At 58.4% G+C, this 17,694-nt stretch overlaps 1 protein-coding gene across 4 annotated transcripts in view; it reads right to left on the bottom strand.

Moving 5' to 3' along the window:
- Positions 1 to 17,694, bottom strand: part of EVL (Enah/Vasp-like) — a 145,450-nt gene that overhangs the window by 14,615 nt on the left and 113,141 nt on the right. For all 4 annotated transcript variants that reach the window (XM_032405919.1, XM_032405921.1, XM_032405917.1 and 1 more), the window contains exons 4-5: positions 3,752 to 3,815; positions 443 to 513 (exon numbers count right to left, since the gene is read on the bottom strand). In XM_032405919.1, the coding sequence (XP_032261810.1) occupies positions 443 to 513; positions 3,752 to 3,815 (135 nt within the window). The remainder of the gene's footprint in view (positions 1 to 442; positions 514 to 3,751; positions 3,816 to 17,694) is intronic.

The raw sequence follows: 17,694 nt of genomic DNA, 5'->3' as shown, positions 1-17,694 counted from the left end.
GAGCCCGGGGCCGGCGGGGCCCGCCTCTGTGTGGCCTCACAGCTGGCACTGACTTGGTCACCATGTGTGCACCCTGATGTTCCGTGTCCTCCACTTGTTTGTGCCCCCGACTGGACACTGAGCTCCCTGGGCCGGGGCGGCATCCGCCTGGCTCACCGCCGTGTGTCCCTAGCCCTTAGCGCAGTGCCAGAGCCACGGCCCGTGCCCACGGAGCATCTGCTCGGGCAGCCAGTGCTGGGGGACCAGAGGCCGGTGGGCAAGGGCCGGGCCGAGCCGAGCTCATCCTCTCCCCCCAGCTCTGTCCCCTTGTCCCCCTGCTTTCATCGGATGTGACCGTCACACACTGAGACCTATGCAGCCGGCAGCTCTTCCCGGAGGGCGCGGGGTGCCCAGTGAAGGGGCCGGGTGCAGCAAGAGGAGCAGGCCCCGGAGGGGTTCTCACCTGTGGCCGAGGTCCTTCTCTCTAGAGACTCCTGCCGCTGTTGCTGGTGCTGCTGAGGCTCCATCACTTGTCTGAAAAACAACAGCAGAGCAGGCCTGACGTTTCGGCGCCGAGAACAATGGGGCTCTGTGTCCGGGAGCCCGGGCTGCGGAGTCGGGTTTCGCTGGCACTCCCTGACCGCCGCTGCACGGCCCGGGCCGGGGGCCTCGGCGGTGAGCTTGGCCCGTCCGCCCCGGCCCTGCCCGCCGGGCTCGCTGTGCTCACTCACGGGGGGCGGGGCATGTGACTGGCTCTAGGTCCCCGAACAGGACAGCGCTGGCAGCACCCCTGAACAGTCTCAGGCACACCTCAACAGGGAAGCCCCTCATGAAGGCTGCGGCGACCATCTGGCTGAAAGACCAAGCTTCTCCCCAGGCTGGACGGGCTCATCTGACTTTTGGGGGCCTCTGGCCTCAGCAGCCCTGACCTCAGGGTCACCCATTTTTATTACACCTGACTACGTTTCCTGGAACAATTTAGGCATTGCTGGTTGCCAGGAGAGGTGGACACCAAGGCTGCATGTCCTCATTCTTTTTACCCCAGATCCAGCCGCAGGCCAGGCCTCCGTTAGAGATCAATGCTATGTGTGCCTCAGCGAGCACAAATGTCCCCTCCTTAAGGCAGAGTGACCTCGGTGCTCTTGAGGGCTGGTGGAGTGAGGACACCGACGCACAAATATGTCCACGGAATCCGAGACTGAGATGCCGGGGCAGAGGGGGGCTCAGAGTCATGCAGACCCTGGAGAGTGGCCAGGCTTCAAAAACTGTCGCGAGCCAACTCTAATTAGCTGTGCCGATGAAGCCCAGGGTCACGGGGTGTTCGGACACCTACTCTGGGCTCAGGAGGAGAGCGCGCGGAGGCAAGCAGCGGTCTCTGCCTGGCAGGGAAGGCGGGAGGGGCGGCCGGCGGAACGGGAGGTTGCCGCCCATGTGTCTGCACTGCGCCCTCAGTTTACAGCAAGCCGGCGCTTCTCCGGTGCGGGCACCACGCCTGGCATGTAGCAGCTGCTCAGTAAGTACTTTGTGAAGCAAGAAATACATGGAGGAAGGAAAAAATACAGCTGCTTTCATCTTCAAGAAAGGTCAGTGATACAGCACCTCCTCCCGAGGGGACCCAGAGTTTACTGCAGAGACCACTGAGAGGTAGTGAGCTTTCTGGCTCCTGTTCTGGGATCGTGGCTTCGTGAGCATGGACAAGTCACGCCCCTCCCCTGGGCCTCAGCTTCTTCTCCGCAGAGGAAGCACAACACGTGTTCAGGGGGCTCTTGGAAGGACTATGTGCGATCCCTACGAAATAATGGAAAAGGCCTTTCTGGCATGAAAGGTGTTGGAAAAGCTCTCAGCAGTGCTTGCATCAGCTTCTCTATCCAAACTGCTGAAACATCATCCAAAACTTCAACTTTCCCAGCAGGATCCATATGCTTAGATGCCCTCAGCAAAATGAAAGTGCTTGGAAATCCTTAAAAATCAGGTGTGATTCTGTTTGTGAGAGAATACAAGGTTCCTGTGCTTGGAATCATCACCTGGTGTCTGGCCCCACATAAGTCCTCTCTCCCCTGGGCCTCCCTCTGTGTGAGGTGACCAGCAGGGACACAGAGGAGCGGGGTCCCCGCCCTGTGGCCTGTGTTGACTCCTGCAGTTCACAGCCGGGCCTCCAGGGGGCACTCCGGCCCACAGGCAGTGGACTGCGGGCGGTCTCGGGAAGGAATGCTGGACTTGGATGGTGGGTCAGGATAATGCAGGGTGGTGTTTAACCAGTTCTGAGAGATCTGCTTAGGGCCCATCTGCTCTGTATGTTCATTCCTGAGTCTGGTGGGACTCACCCATGCCCTTCTCGGGGTGGAGGCAGCCCCAGGACCCGGCAGAGCGCTGAGCTGGGGCCAGACAGGCTGCCGGTCCTGGTTGTGCCTCTAATTTCTCCTTACTTTGGGCAAGTCCTTTCTGCTCTCCTGGCTTGTGTGAGCAACGGTACCAGTAACAGGAGCCCCGGAAGGTTAGTGTGAGGAATAAAACAAGCTAAAACCTGTAAAAGCCCTTCATAAACAACAACGTGCTGTATTTCTGAGAGGCCAGAAGACAGGCCCACGGAATCAAGAGACCTGTGGGAATTGATAAAAGGAGTCTCTCTTGCCCATAGGCCGTCTAGAAGCACATTCCCATCTTTACCTCCTTTCTTTGAGGCGAGCGGAGCGAGGAATACCACTGTTACGTTCCAATGGGAAACTGAGGCCTAGAGCAGGAACCTGCCCATGGTTACAGAGTACCCCATCGGGGAAGAAGGCGCCCAGAGGTTACCGAGCCTCGGCCTTTACTCCTCAGAGTGGGGAAGAGGCTAGAGGAAGGAGGGCCCCAGAGATCCTCCCAGCCAGCGGAGGGGTGGGGACAGGGCCTCCCCAGCTCCAGCCCAGGATTCCACGTGAGCCTAGCTGCAGGCCCCCAGCTCGGCCCCTCTTCTGAGAACCTGGATGGGGAGGGCCTGCACCAGGCCCACGTCCTGGATACAGCTTCCACAGAGCCCGATTCAGAGCCTCTCAGAGATACAGAGCCCCTGCCAAGGCGATGGCAGGCTGGGTGCACGCCCTGGCCCTGTCTTCCCTGGCAACGTGACCTGAGGCGGCTCCTCCCTCCTTGGCCACCATGACTCGTCTGTAACTTCAGGACGACACTGGTCCTTCCTCCCAGTTTGAGCGCTTTAGAAGCTCCCTGGAGCGAGGGTGGGTGTCGTCCTATGGCCCACATCCCACGGGAGCTGCCTCCTCTCAGGCTGGCAAACAAGGACAACAACACAACTCTGGCCAAACTGTTGAAGAGCTGCCGCAGCCCCCGAAGGGCGTTCACGGCCTTTGTCCACCTTAGTCTCCGCCGGGAAGTGAGGGGCCCGGGGTTCAGATCCTCCTGAGAGGCCGTGGCACCCGCCCGAGGCATCCACTGAGGGAGTGGCGGGCAGCACAGGACGGTGCCCAGGCCACGGGCGTCAGGCAGACAGCCCTGGGTGTCTGTCTGCCCATCTCCAGCAGCGCGGCCTTGGTCACGTTCCTGAACCCCTCCACGTCGTGACAGCTACCTCCTGGCACATGTGGGAGGGCTGAGTTCATCCTGAGCTCAGGATGCTGCGGACTGCAAGTCGCCATGAGACCACACATCCCCTTCCTCACTCTGACAAAGCCGCGACCACCTTGCTCCCTCTTCCTTCTGGTCAGGCCTGTCCCCCCTTCAGTGCCTGTCTACGGGAGTCGAAGGGTGCCACTGGCCCTGCTGGGTGGGGGATTACCTTCTCTGGATGTCCATCTCTTCAGGAGAGGGGCCATTCTGCACCTGACGCTGGCTGGAGGGGCCTGTGGGACAGAGAAGCACAGAAGCACAGAGGTTAGCGGAGAAGAAAGGCCCTGGCAAACCAACCTGGAACTCTCCCTGTCTCTGCCCGCCTGGCCCACAGGAGCCGACCCTGACCTCTCAACAGGTACAATGCCATCCCCAGACTGTCCCCTCAATCACGTCTCTCTCCGCGTCTCAGGGCTCTCCTCCCAGAGCCCACGAACCACCCCGTGCTGCTCACACGGCTCAGAGACAGTCCTTCAGCTACTGAGCCCTCTCGCCTTCCCTCTCCGACTGCCCCACAAACCCGTTCCACCTAAAATCACCGGTGTGCTCGGCATCACCAAACCCAGCAGATCCTTTTTTTTTTTTAAAGATTTTATTTATTTATTTGACAGAGAGAGACACAGCGAGAGCGGGAACACAAGCCGGGGGAGTGGGAGAGGGAGAAGCAGGCTTCCCGCGGAACAGGGAGCCCGATGCGGGGCTTGACCCCAGGACCCTGGGATCATGACCTGAGCTGAAGGCAGACGCTTAACGACTGAGCCACCCAGGCGCCCCCCAGCAGATCCACTTTGTCCTGCCCTGTGAGCAAAGGAATGATTGTCACGGTGGGTTAAGCGTCCGAGCCAGGGACTCGCACCTGGTCCAGTGGAGACACAGCCCAGTCTCCCCACCACGATGCGGGGCCCTCCTGCCCACATCCAGGAGCCTGCAGCCGGGGGTGGGCAGGACACAGCAAGGCACGGATGGCAGAGTCTGTCACTGACCGGGCCACACACTGGCCCTGGGGGCAAGGGCTCAGAGCAGCCCGGGTCTGCTGCGAGCGCCCTATGTTCAGATGGGGGTTGGTGATGAGCCACATTCACAAGAACAGGCAGGCTTCTGCCCCAAACAGAACGAGCTGATTGTTCCTTCTCTTTGCCAGCTCGGGTGTCACTGGGGAACTGCACAGAGCCACAGGGACAGGGCAGAGACTCCAGGCAGGCTGGTCCCATTCCTCCCTGACTACATGGGGAAGGGGCCTGTCTCCTCCCCAGGACAAACGGCTGCCACGCTCAGCCCACAACAAAATCCACGATGTGAAGGCTTTTCCCACAAGTGCTTCGAGCCGCTGAGGGATTAGCAGGTCGTCCCCTGGATCACGGACACAGCGGGATAGACAGCAACAGAATCCCGAAGCTGAAACAGATCATCTAATTCTAGGCAGCCTCCGGCCCAGCACAGGAGTCTCCTGTGTGCCTCCCAGCCTGGTCCTCCTGCCTGATCCCAGCAACGGAAGCCACTACCTCCCGTGACCACGGGCTTTCTGCCACGGAGGTCTTGAACCTCCCCGTCCTCAAAGGTCCTGTCCCCACCACCAGGTGGGACACAACATGGGTCGAATCTTTTCATGCCCAAAGTGAGCTTCCACGGCCACAGCTTCCAGACTTTGCTGTCCCGGGCCCCAGGATCGGCTCTAGCCAAGTTTTCAGGGAGCCACGCCTTGCCGCCTTGCTGGTCCCCGTGTGAATGTTTCAGCTGGGGAAGGAGGAGGATCCAGACGGTGGGCAGCGGGCCTGCTGTGCGGCGGGAGGAGAGGGCCTTCCAGCACCCAAGGAAAGAGGCTGCCCTGAGTGGAGCAGCCCGAGCCCGCCCCTGCTTGCTGCCTTCTGCTGCGCTCGGATGATCGGCAGCACAGACAGTGCCCGCACACTTCCGCAGACGGGCCTTTTGTAAATACCTGGCCTGGCAGCCGGGCACACGACAGGCACGAGATCAATGTGAGCTTGCTTTCCCCGTCGCTAATGAAATAATTTAACCTATATCACTTTGCTCTTCTTTATAGAAATTGGACTTTCTGACTACAAGTAACATGTAGTATGGGTTCAGTATAGACATGAGAAAATTTAAAACAAATTAAAAACCAGATCCTTGACAGGGATCTCTTTTGTCTCCTACTCGGCAAGGCCCTGGTCCTAGCGCCCCTTCCTCCTTGTTCTGAGGAAGCAGGGGCAGGAGAACCCCACTCCCTGGCAGAGCCCAGGCACTCTCCTAACTTAGGTCAACTTCATTTTCGTTCTCACAACGCTGTCAGCCACCGAGAGGACTTGTCTTGGGTGAGGCGGGCTGCAAAGGGGAAATGACTTGCTCTGGGTCACACAGCTGCGAGTGGTAAGCCAGACTCACAGGACCTACAAAGGCCACTCTCTCCCGTTCAGTCACACCATGGGGTCGGACTGGGTGAAGAATGAAGGTGGCAGGCTGGCACGCCACCAGAAGAGCCACAGGACAGGGGGCTGCAGCCCTCACACAGCGTCCGCAGGTCGGACAGGTGTCCCCTGAGCCCCACCCAGAGGCTCTGTGCCTCCACCCGCTTGTCCTGGCTCAGGCGGGAGGGATTCAAGACAGCCCAGCCTGCCCTCCCCGCCCCATTCTGGGACTCGGGCCTGAGCTGCTTTGCCGCTCACTGGGCTTCTGGAAAACCGAGCTGCTCTGCCTCGCTCTAGGGCCTGGCCTCGGCTGCCGAGCCCGTGCCTGAATCTGGAGTCGCCCCTCTTCCAGGGCTGAGCCCGTTCCGGAGACCCTGTCTAGCACGTGGTCTAAGGACTGGAGCCCACCCCTACCCGAGCCAGGCCCACGCTAGCACCCAGGTCGTGTGATGCTTGGGTTCTGCTAGCGGCCAGAGGTCTCTGTGTCCACCCGCCTGGTCTGGCCTCGGACACTGGGGCCGTTTCCCATCCCTTCGTTAGGACCCCCGATGGCAACCAACCGCCTACACAGTGGTCTGTGGTGGTCCTGTGCTGGGGTCCCTCATTCTGCCTGTTGGGCTGGACTTCCTCCCAATACCTTCAGCCAGCCTGTTCCTCCAGAGAGTGGGAACCTGGCTGCTCCCAGGGGGTCTGGCCCCCTGCACTGCAGACATACTTCAAAACCCAACGGTTGGAATTTTAGATACTACAGAGCAGGAAGAGACAACGCTTGGCTGCGTAAGGCCTTCCATTCTTCTCAAACTAAGAAAATGTGAATCTGTTTTGAGCTACGAGGATCCTTGCCATTAGGAAGCATGGTCCCTCTGTCTCAGAGGTGGGAGCTGGGGCCCAGGGAAGGGGCCTGGCAGCGTCACACGGGGTCTCTGCAGCAGACGTGAGGCTCCCACTGTCTCCTTACTCCTGGCTGGTTCCCCCCACTGGCCCCAGTGGACCCAGTGGCAGAGGGAGGGACGAGGAGCAGGGAGGAGGATCTCTCCTTCTGAGCTGTCTAGGGTTCATTGGGAAGACCCTGGCACAGCTCCCTTGCAGGAGCTTCTTCAGTGGGAAATCCCAGGGTGGGAACACTGTCCCAGCGTCGGGTTATTTCTGATGAGTCCCTGTGTGGTGCAACTGGAAGCCAAGGTGGAGGCCATGCAGAGCCCCCACCACGGAGTCACCTCAGTCAGCCGCGCCTGGCCTTCAGGATCCAGGGGAGGGAGCAGGTGGGGACCCAGCTCCTCCTCCTGCACCTCCCATTTCGAGTTGGTTATCAGGTCTTACCGTGGCGTGGCGTTGTCTGAGATCCCGAAAGAGCCCACCTGCCTCTCCATCTCTCTCCTTGACAATGCGTTGGGCCACCAATGGGGACCCTGTGCACTCCACTCTCTCTCCTTGCTTCCCGCCCCTCTTCCGCACAGACATCACAGCTCCATGATCTGTGGAAAACCCAAGCCTGACCCTCAGGGGGTTGGGTGCCCACTCTGTGGAAGAGACTCCAGCCCCCGCCGCAGCCGCTGCTCCCGGCCCCAGCTCTGCAGCAGACCTTTTGCTCCCTGCATCTGGCCGCCACACACTGTGCTCCCCACCTCTCTGTCCTTGTGTGGGGCACTCAGTCCACCTGGGGTACCGTCTGCTCTTCCAGGAAGCCTTCCCACATCCTCACGCTCCTCCCTGCTCCACACGCAAGGGCCTCTCTCACAACCCAACTCTCTCACTAATACTAAAGAGGTTTGAAGGTTTGAAAGCAGTCTTCTCTTCCCTAGGAGCTCTTGCGCTTCTTGAGGGCAGAGAGCACATCTCCTACTCATCACCCCGTGCACAGTGCCCGGCTCACACCGGACACCTGGTCTATTCTGCTGAGCTGAGTCAGGACGGTTAGAGGGAACTCGTGACCACCAGCCCAGATAGGGGAAGCACAGGTGAAGGGATGGGGCTGAATTCGCTCAGATAAAAAGAAAAATCACTGAAGAGATAAGTCCCAGAAACACAAGTGATCCCCAAGTTCAGGCTTGTTCAGAGAGGAGGCCAACCAAGGGACAGTCCCCGGGCTAAGTACTCCCTGCCATAACCAGGACTGAGCTGCTGACCGGACGCCTGAGAGACAGCGTGACCCAGCCTTTGTCACAGGGCACGGCGTCTGACCTGCTCTGCATGCAGCTGTCTGCTGACACCCCTCATTGTACACGTATGACAGACGTTCGTTTGGGGAGAGCACATTTGACTGCCTTGTCCCCCGCAAGGTACTGATGTGGGCAGGCAGGCGGGGGTGGGGGGCAGAGTCGGGAGGGAGAAGGCCTGGCCTGAGCTCTGCCCCACACCCGTTAGCTGGGCCTCCCTGTCTATAAAATGAATATAAAGGGGACCCCTGAAGCCAACAGTGGTGCCTCACCGAGCTGCCGTGAGGGGTAAATGAACTGCATGAAAAAGTACTCTGTAAACCGTAAAGGCCTGAAAACTATTTGTTTTTATTAGTATTCAGAGCAAATTCTTGGGGCGCCTGGGTTCAGTCGGTTAGGCGGCTGACTCTTAATCTCAGCTCCGGTCTTGATCTCAGGGTCGGAAGTTTGAGCCCCGTGTCGGGCTCCGTGCTGGGCGTGGAGCCTACTTAAAAAAAAAAAAGGCAAATTCTTTGGTTGGTCTCTCCACAGAGTCCAACATCTCTTGCTAATCACTGACCTGCCTGTGTCCTTGCACACTCCAACAGCCCTTGACCCCAATCAGGCCGCTGGTGCTTTTAGGAAGGCGCCTCTCTCCCCATCTACAGAGGGCTGCCTTCTCTGCCGGCCTCCACCACCTGCCGGCCCTGGTCCAACGACAGCCCCACACAAGGGGTGGTGTGTCCCTGGGAGGTGAGGGGACGTGTTGAGGCCAAGGGGCTCCTGATGCTGACCTCAGTGTCGCAGCTTGCTGAGTGTGGGAGCTGGTCTGGGGCTCCAACTAGGACAACTCTCATCCTCTCTCACTTGCCTCAGAGTTTTGCCAAAGTCAAATAGAGAACCTATCGGCACTACAGACGTGCTAACGAGAGAAGGGAAATGTGAGATGGAACAGCAAACAAAGGTGGGGAGAAGCAGGGTGCCTGTGCATGACTGGTGTGCGGGTCCAGCCCATGGCCTGGCAGAGGGTGGCCTGTGGCCTGGCCGATTTCCGTCTGGACAGAGTGAGGGGCAGGGGACACAGGGCGAGGCCCACATGGACACTCGCAGCTAGGCCTGTTTGCTCCAAGTCCCGCTGGGCAGTGATGCTTCCTGGGGGAGGGGCTGACTTCCTGCTGTCTCTGAGGCCCACCTTCCAGATGGCTTTAAGTTCCACCAAACACCTGCTCCTACAGAACACGGTGGTGACCCACCGGAGGACTGTTCATCCTTAGGGGTCATGAGGTGGGAGAAGAAGAGGAGAAAAAGCTAGATGCGGCGGAGGCTGGGCCAGACTCCAGCCACGAGCCTGCCTGGGAGGGGTGACGTGGGAGCCTGGCCAGAGGGGACAGGGCTGGCCCTCACCCCACAGAGGCCGAGGGACCGACCTGGGGCAGTGGTGTCAGCCAGACCAAAGGAGAAAGTGGGGCCGGGGGTCTGAGGTCATCTCTGAGGGGCAGCACCTCTTCCTGGGACCCTGGTGTACTAATGATCACCACACCCTACACAGGGCTGTTCCGCGGTGGGACGAGAGCATACGTGGCACTGGTACTTTCTAAAGGCGTCTATAGCATCTGTCCTGGATGTAAAGATTTGACAGAGGATTCCAACGTGAGGTACAGTCATCTTCGGGAAAGCCACCCTTGTTTAACAGAAAGGGGTGGGAGGAAAACCTGGTCGCGTGACCGGCTCCAGGAGAATGAACCAGATGTGTGCGATGCCCCAGGACCCCCAGCCTCGCTGCGGAGCCAAGAGGCGTGCAGGCAACAGGCCGGGCCCAGGTCCCGCTCGGTTGTAGGGGCGCCTCCCTGCGGGGACTCTGCAAGTGCCGAGCCCACTAGGACACCGCATGTCGGCTTGCACGGACCAGGAAAGACCACGGAACAGACCCAGGCAAACAGAGCGGTCTGACTTTTACTCTCCAGGGACAGAACTTTCGTTCTCTGTATTCCCAGCACATATTGTCATTCTTGGCATACGGTCAACACTCGGTCAATATTTGTTGAATAAGTGACCGATTAGGCCCCAGGCAGACTGTGTGAAGATCTCCAACCAAACATTGAGACTACGGCAGGCGGCACATTCTTAAAGTTCTTGGCTCATGGCTGGACAGAGTCGGTGGCCAAGCCGGCCACGGAGCCTCATAAGCCTTTCGATATGACAGCAGGTCGCCAACAGAGTTGGTGCTCGGAAATGACCACAGATGGGATAAGGGAGGAGAGCCCAAGTTTACCGAGTAGTTATGATGTTCTGTGCCCAGGCCCTGTGTAGGGTTCTCACTGCTAGTCTGCCTCCTCATGGGCTGGAATCTTGCTAGCACTGTTCCCAAGGGTCCCCTTCGGGACCAGACAGGCAGTCTTTCAAGTGTTGGCCTAGAGGCCTCTGGACAGTGGACAGTGCTCATGCCCCTCCAGGCCCCACCCCAGAGAAGACAGCCCAGGCCTCCACTACCCCTCACCCCACTTCCCAGTCCTTCCCCCCTTCCTGGCTGGCCTCTTCTGTATTGCTCCAGTTTATACAAATCCCCTTCAGAGGGAATCTGGGGCAGGAGACCCAACTTCCTGTTGGCGTTCTGCTCTAAGTAGTTAGGTGCCTTGGGGAGTCCCTCCCCTCTCTGGGCCTCAGTTTACCATAAAGTGAGAAGGATGGAACCAAGAACCATCTAGTTCTAAATCTCTACAATTGAAAAGGACAAAGAAAGAAATATACCAAGATGGGGATAGTGGTTATCTGTAGATTATGAAATTATTTCTCTTTTTGAACTTCCAATTTATGTACAAATGGGATGTATCACCTTATGATAAAGAAACACATGGCTGGGAGTCCCCAAGGAGGGAACAAATAGGGACTCTGACTCTATCCCCATAAGTCTGGGGGTGCAGGGCAGGTGGAGGCCCTTACAGCTCCTGGCCCAGAAACCCCACTTTAAATTATACAGCCTGAGGTGCGTAGATAAGCTGAGGCATTGCGGACACCTCCTCCTGAGAGAGGCTGTCCCCCTGCCTGTCCATTAACATTCATGAGGCACTGGGCCACCGGCCCCCCAGCTCCTCTGGGACGGGAGGGACAGGCTAGGTTTCGAGTTAAGTCTCTATAGGAAAGGCATCCCCTGGGCCTCCTGAAAAGATGGAACCTGAGATCCCAGGAGTGCCAGGGACAAAGGATCCAGCACCTGCTCAGTGATGCTTGATGGCATTTCTGGCCAGCAAACGACAGCTACCTAATCTGGGCTGGGCAGAGTCCCAAGCCCCTCTGAGGCCCCCTCCTCCCCTCTGCCATTTCTCTGGCTGGCTTCTTCCCCTCTCTCCAGAGGGTCCCTGCATTTTGCATTGACTCAGAGCGGCCCTTTGAGAGGGAGGCATCCTTCCTAGACCAATGCCTTAGCTCCTTCCCCTCTCATTTCAAGGCCTCTACTGCTGAGCACGCTGGTGTCCGGGTGGGAATGGAGTCTGTGATCTGGGCCCGAGTCTTCAGAGTTGCCTCTCCAAGGCCACACAGGAATTGGTGGCAGAGCTGGGACCAGCGCCCAGGACAAGTGTCTCCCAGCCCAGGGCTCTGGTTGGACAAGCAGCTGTCTCCCCACTGACGCGCTCACAAAGCCAGGGTGGCTCGGCAGTAGACAATCCTGACGGCCACCTCCTGCTTTAATGACAGTTCAGTTGCTTGCCTGAAGTTACCCTGGGTGACTCTTCCAGTCCTTTCCTGCCCAGGCCTTACTAAGGAACTGGGGCTCACCGTGGGCAGATATGTGAGGCAGCTTGTTTTCTTTTACTCCGATCACTGGAAGCAGCTGAGGTTTCACCCACTAGACTCTTGTAATAGACCCTCATTCCTGAGCCTGCCAGTTAGGGTTCAACCATCACCCCGGGTGACCAATGGCTAAAGGTGCATCAAAGGGGCCAGTGTCTAAACGACCTGTAGTCCTGGAAGGTCAGCCAGCGCAGATGTGGGGCTGATTCAGAGAGGGAGCTAAGGCCTCAGCCACACAGGGAGAAGCACCTACCCGTCCTGGCAGCGATGCACCCCCCGGAGGCTAGAGAGAGCAGACCTTTTGCACGGTGCTGATGGCAGCCGCAGGCCTGTGGAGGCAGCAGCTCCACCTCCCTGTCCCTGTCCTTGCACAGAAGGCTCGGGGGAAAAGGAGGACTTGCTTGCACGAGAAGCTGGGCTGGGACCTAGGTTCCTGGCTTCCAGGCCAGGACACTGCCAGCCAGCCTGCCTCATCCCCTCAGGCTGTGTCTCAGGCCACTTATTTTCCTACTGAAATAGTTTTTCTCCCTTTCCTAATAAGCTCCCTTTGGGACCTACAACAAACCTTGAAAAGAATCTCAAACAGAATAAAGTAAAGAAAAAATCTGTCACACCTTTACGGTGTGTGTGACAAAGTGCCTTTGCATGATTCTGGTCATTAATCTGCTCAGGGCGGGGCGGGGCCTATCAGACCTCCTTATAGGTGAGGAGACTGAGGCTCGGAAAGGGTGAGCAACCACTCAAGGCCACACGTGTCTTGAGTGACCAGCGCTGCTGGGACAGGAGCCCACGGCTCCCGAGCCCAGTCTGCACACCGCTGCTTCCGTCCACACTTCTGCAAGGCCTCAGTGCAAAAGAGTGCTTCCCCTCTGGTCAGCCACTCACGGGTGCGTCGTCCCAAGATCCAGAGCTCACGCCCACCACCCCAGCAGACGGGAGCAGGAGGGGTCCATGAGGAGCAGGGAGGAGCCCCTGTGAGGAACAGGGAAGACCCCCTCCCCCGCCCTCTGAAGAACAGGAAGGAGAGGCCTGTGAGGAGCGCAGGAGCCTCCCATGAGGACTGGAGGGACCCCCTTCCCACCCGGTGAGGAGCAGGGAGGGGCCCCGTCACCTACAGCTCACTCTGCAAAGCACGGTGCAGTCACAGTGGCAGAAGCAGGAGCAGTGGAAGGTCCACTCTCTGCTGACCATTACGGGCAGGCCCCGGGCGCGGTGCAGGAGGGCGCTTCGCGCATCCCGGCCACTTACCTGTCCTTCCTCAGCCGCCCGGCTTATGCAGTGGGAAGCCGATACGCCAGCCAGCCGTCAAATGGGCTTCACTGCCTCAATCTTTAATGAGGCTTCCCAGCTAACCTATCAGAACCCTCCTGCCTACCTGATTCCAGCCAGCTCTGGGGGCTGTGGACAAGTGTCCAGACCCCTTGTGGGGTCAGCTCACAGGCCTTGGTGACACCAGGTATCTGCCAGAAGAGCCCCCCCGCCCCACCGTGGCTCCCCTCTTGTCCCCTATGGGCGCAGAGCCAGAATGGAACAGGGGAGCGGCCAGAGGCAGAAGCCTGGGCCCGGTCTGCCTAGGCCACCTGCTCTCCCCCGGTTCCCCCAGCGACCTGGCTTGCTGTTCCTCACGCTTCCCCTCCCTCCCTGCCATCACGTTTGCTTCCTCCCACCCCATCCCCGCCACTCCTGGTCTCTCTCCCAGCCCAACCAGCTCCAAGGCCTACAAGAGCTCAATCCTTCAACCTGCCAGCAGGCACGCGTCTCTTCCACTGCCCTGGGACCCCTTCCTGTCGTCACACCTGTGGGCACAGAGGCTGTTCCTTCTGCCGGGAAGACTTGTCCGCACTTCTCTGACTGGCAACCCCCGGGACCCCCAGAATCCAAGTTAGGTTAGCATTCGCTGGCTCGTCAGGGGGCTGCGTGGGGGTGCTCCCCTCTTCCTGCTGCCTGACCTGCTGGAGTGCTCTGTGCCACTGTGCCCCAGGGAACGCACCCACGGCCAATACCGGAATTTCTCCTCTGTTTACTCCCCTGAACTGTGAGCTCGAGAGCAGATCCCATGCCTCTCCCTTGTACCCAAGCACCCTGCACAGGGCCTAGCAGGAAGCGTACAGAGCACGTTTGTGCGGCCAGTCCAAAGCCGCCATCACACTCTCCCTGGGAGAACCCGGTCAGCCCCGGTCCGACTTGGCTTTCCACTCTGTGCCTTCTACTGGTCTCTAGGAAATGCCGGCTCTCCGGAAAACTGCCCCTCAGGTCTGCCCTCCCTGGGCTGTCTAGGCCCCAGCCTCATGCTCTCTCAAGTGGGGGGTCTCTCAGCCTCACGCTTGCTCCGAGTCACGTTTGCAGATGAAACATCAGGAAGCAAAGCTCTTTCGTGCTGTTCCCCAGCCAGGGCCCTAGCAGGTCCTATCAGCACCCACGGGAAATCCTCACTCTTGGACCTGAGGCCTCCTACGCTCTAACTTGCCTGGCCCAGCCGCTAACTGCCTTCTCCAGCTCCCTCTTGCCCAACCAGTGACTTACTTGGGCCAGACCCCACTTTCCTTAGCATTTTCCCTTGTGGATACTTGACTGTTCCCTGTTCCCTCTTTCCTTCCCTGGGTATAAAATGCAAGTATGCAAAATATGCACACATTCGTAAGGGACAACGCTGGACTTGAAAGGAATCTGGCATCTCCCTCTTCCCCAGACACTACTGGGAGGGTCACCTGAAGGCTGGCACCTCATCTCCCCTTCTATTTCCTCCTTGAAGCAGGGCTCACATGGTCCTGCTTGTCCAGATCCTTCCCCAAACAACTGACATCCATTCTAAGGGTCTTTGGGACCTGGAATAGCTGGTCACGGTCCGTCTTTGGGGCTGTGTTTTCCTGTCTGTGGCGCTGAACTAGAGTGTTTACCTGGTGCCCACCACATGCCAGGCACTGTTCCAGGCGCCTGGACTTGAGGTCACTTAGAGCTAGATGCAGCCCTCGCTCTGTCACTTACTCCTGGACGGGTTACTGTGACTCTGTTTTCTTATCTGAAAAATAACAAAAGCACCGTCTGTCTCGGGGTGTGGATCAATACCACGTTAGTGTCAGCCTCAAGTCTGATGAGGTGCGATCCACTGATGCGGTCTGCTTTCTGTTTTAGGTAGTCCCGCCCAAGTGACATTTCGTGTCTGTGAAATTCTCATGACATATCCCAGGAGCAGTGTGATCCTTACCCCACCAGGCCAGGGACGCCCCGAGACATTAAAAGCTTGCCTACATCAAATCCGAGAGTGACAGAATCAGACCTAGAACCGGGTCCTGCAGCTGCCAATCCCACGCTGTCACCTCCGCAATGGTGATGCCGTAGAAAGTGCCCGGAGGTGAGGCCGTCAGGGGCAGGCTCTCCTGGGTGCTGAGCCAGAAAGCCAGCTCAAGGCCTGCCCGCCGGCCGTGGGCCACTTCTCCTTAAAAAGCAGTGCCTGTGAGGGAAAAGGAGCTAGAGGAACGTAAGGGGAGGCCACACATGCCTAGGCTGCAGGTTCAGCAGACCCACGTGCTCATTCTGTTTCAGCTTCAGTCTCTCCCTGACTTCCTCCCCGAGGAAGGCGCACTGGATGGCCCTGCAGCCTTGCATGCCCTCCCAGCTGGGCAGTGCCCACGCCCACCGGCAGGCCTCACCCTGGCTGAGCCGCTGGGTGCCCCAGGAGGCCAGTAATGAAGTCCCAGCATCAGCGTTTGCAAAAGGGAGAGGACGTGTGCTCCAGAACACGGGCAGGCAGACAGGTAGCTGGATCTGAGCGCTGCCTCTGTGGTCTGACCTTCCGGCCTAGTTTCTCCATCTATGAAACCGGGGTCTTGGGGCACCTGGGTGGCTCAGTCGGTTAAGCGTCTACCTTCGGTTCAGGTCATGATTCCAGAGTCCTGGGATCGTGCCCCATATCGGGCTCCCTGCTCAGCAGGGAGTCAGCTTCACCGTCTGCCCCTCCCCTCGCTTGTGCTCGCTCTCTCTCAAAAATAAATAAAAATTAAAAAACAAAACAAAACTGGAGTCTTGGCTGATGCGGTCTATGAGGCCTTCTGCAAACTAGTTAATGAAATATATTTGTTTCTTCAACAGGTATTTATTCCCAATTTTGTACTCTGATGGAAGAAAGCAATTGAGTGAAGTGATTTCTAGACTGAATCATGTAAGAACATTCTGTTAATGGCGCCTGACTTGGCTCATCTCCAGCTGTGCCTGAGTCCTCCGGGTCAAACCTGGTGGCCGGCAGTCCCCCTGCACCAGTCACTCCTACCCTCTGCTTCTGAGGCCGGTCTGCTCTCTGCCCTCTGCTCCTAAGCTGAAATGGGCTCCCACGGCTGCAGCAGGCCCTTCCAACTGGGGGTGAGCACCCCGACAGCTTGGTGGTACTCTGGGGGTACGTGGAGGAACGGAGAACACAGACCACCTGGAGATCAGGTTTACTGAAAGGTCAGTAATTCAAACTCAGGAAATAAGCCCAGATAGATCATGGAGTACAACAGAAAATCTGCACGAGTCTGTAGGGACTTTGGGCCGCATCACAACCAGCACAGGGGGGCAGGCTCCCGGCCAGCGCTGACGGCCCACCCGTGCACTCCGAGCCCAGCCCGAGGGGCCTGTCGCCTAACGGGTGCTGCTCTCCAGTGGGTCACCCGCATCTTCCTGAAACGTTTCTGTCTTTCCTGCCTCTCCCTGGTGGTCCCTCTGCTTGCGACGCAGCACGTCCCCACTTCTACCCCATAAGTCCACCATCCTCTGAGGCCTGCTCTGGGCTTGCGTGAGGGAATGCTCTTCCTGTGAGCCCTGCCCGGCCTGGCGTCCAGGCTGCCTTTTATTAGAGCCGTGTAGGTGCTTGTCTGCGCCCCTGCTGGACTTTGAGCACCTTGCATAAGACAAACACCCTATATTTATGCTTCCACATCACCTTGTTGAATTCTCAAAACAATGGGACAAGCTGTTATTATTGCCCCGTGTAATAGATCAGAAAATGGAGTTTCAGAGGCATGAATCACCCATCTAGAGCCATCTAGAGCTGGGTCAAGCCAGGAGTCCTTCAGCTGTACCTTTCTGCCACCGAGAACAGGGCCTGCATTGCTCTGAAGCTGGGAGACAGGCCGGCGTCTGTGCACTGTGGGTGCTGAGGCCGGCCTCCAGAGCAAACCGTTGCGGACCCCACTCGGAAGAAGTCAGAGGTGCTCAGAAGCAAGAGCCATGGCGCCCGGGGAAAGAGATCCAGGCTGTGATTCTTCATCTCTGAAGATCTGCTTGGCAGGGAGGGGAGGCTGTGAAGGCCTGGGCCTGGGGGGGCTCCTTCCTCACAGCTCCGGGGCAAGGGCTCCATCTCAGGATGTCATATTCAAAGGCTGTCCTTCAGGACCTGGCCCTGCCTATTCTGCAGCCTCGCCTCCCACAGTGCCCAGGATGGGCGGTGCTCCTGTGAAGGGCGCCAGGCCCTGGCAAGTCTCTGTGCTTTGCACGCGTAGCTGCTCCCTTTGGAACTGTTTCTCTCTTCTCTCCTTGGCAAACTTCTCCCCACACTTTAAGACCCAGATCAGGCTTGCCTGCCGGCCCTGTCCCCCTACCTCAGCCTGCGTGCCAGGCCTCCTCCCTCGTCTCCTGCAGGCCCTGCCTGCCCTCTGCCAGAGCACCTGCCACGCCATGCCATCAAGTCTCCCTTCTCCCCCTGAGCCCCAGAAACCCCGGAACCTGCTTACTCATCTCTGTGTGCTGGGGCACGGCCCAGAATGGACGCTCCGTAAATGTCTGTGCATTCATTCATCACACAAATA

The sequence above is a fragment of the Phoca vitulina genome, unplaced genomic scaffold (assembly GCF_004348235.1).
Source record: "Phoca vitulina isolate PV1807 unplaced genomic scaffold, GSC_HSeal_1.0 scaffold7, whole genome shotgun sequence".
In the NCBI taxonomy this organism is placed as follows: domain Eukaryota; kingdom Metazoa; phylum Chordata; class Mammalia; order Carnivora; family Phocidae; genus Phoca; species Phoca vitulina.
The sequence above is the reverse complement of the archived record's forward strand: the minus strand, read 5'-3'. Positions and strand labels throughout refer to the sequence as shown.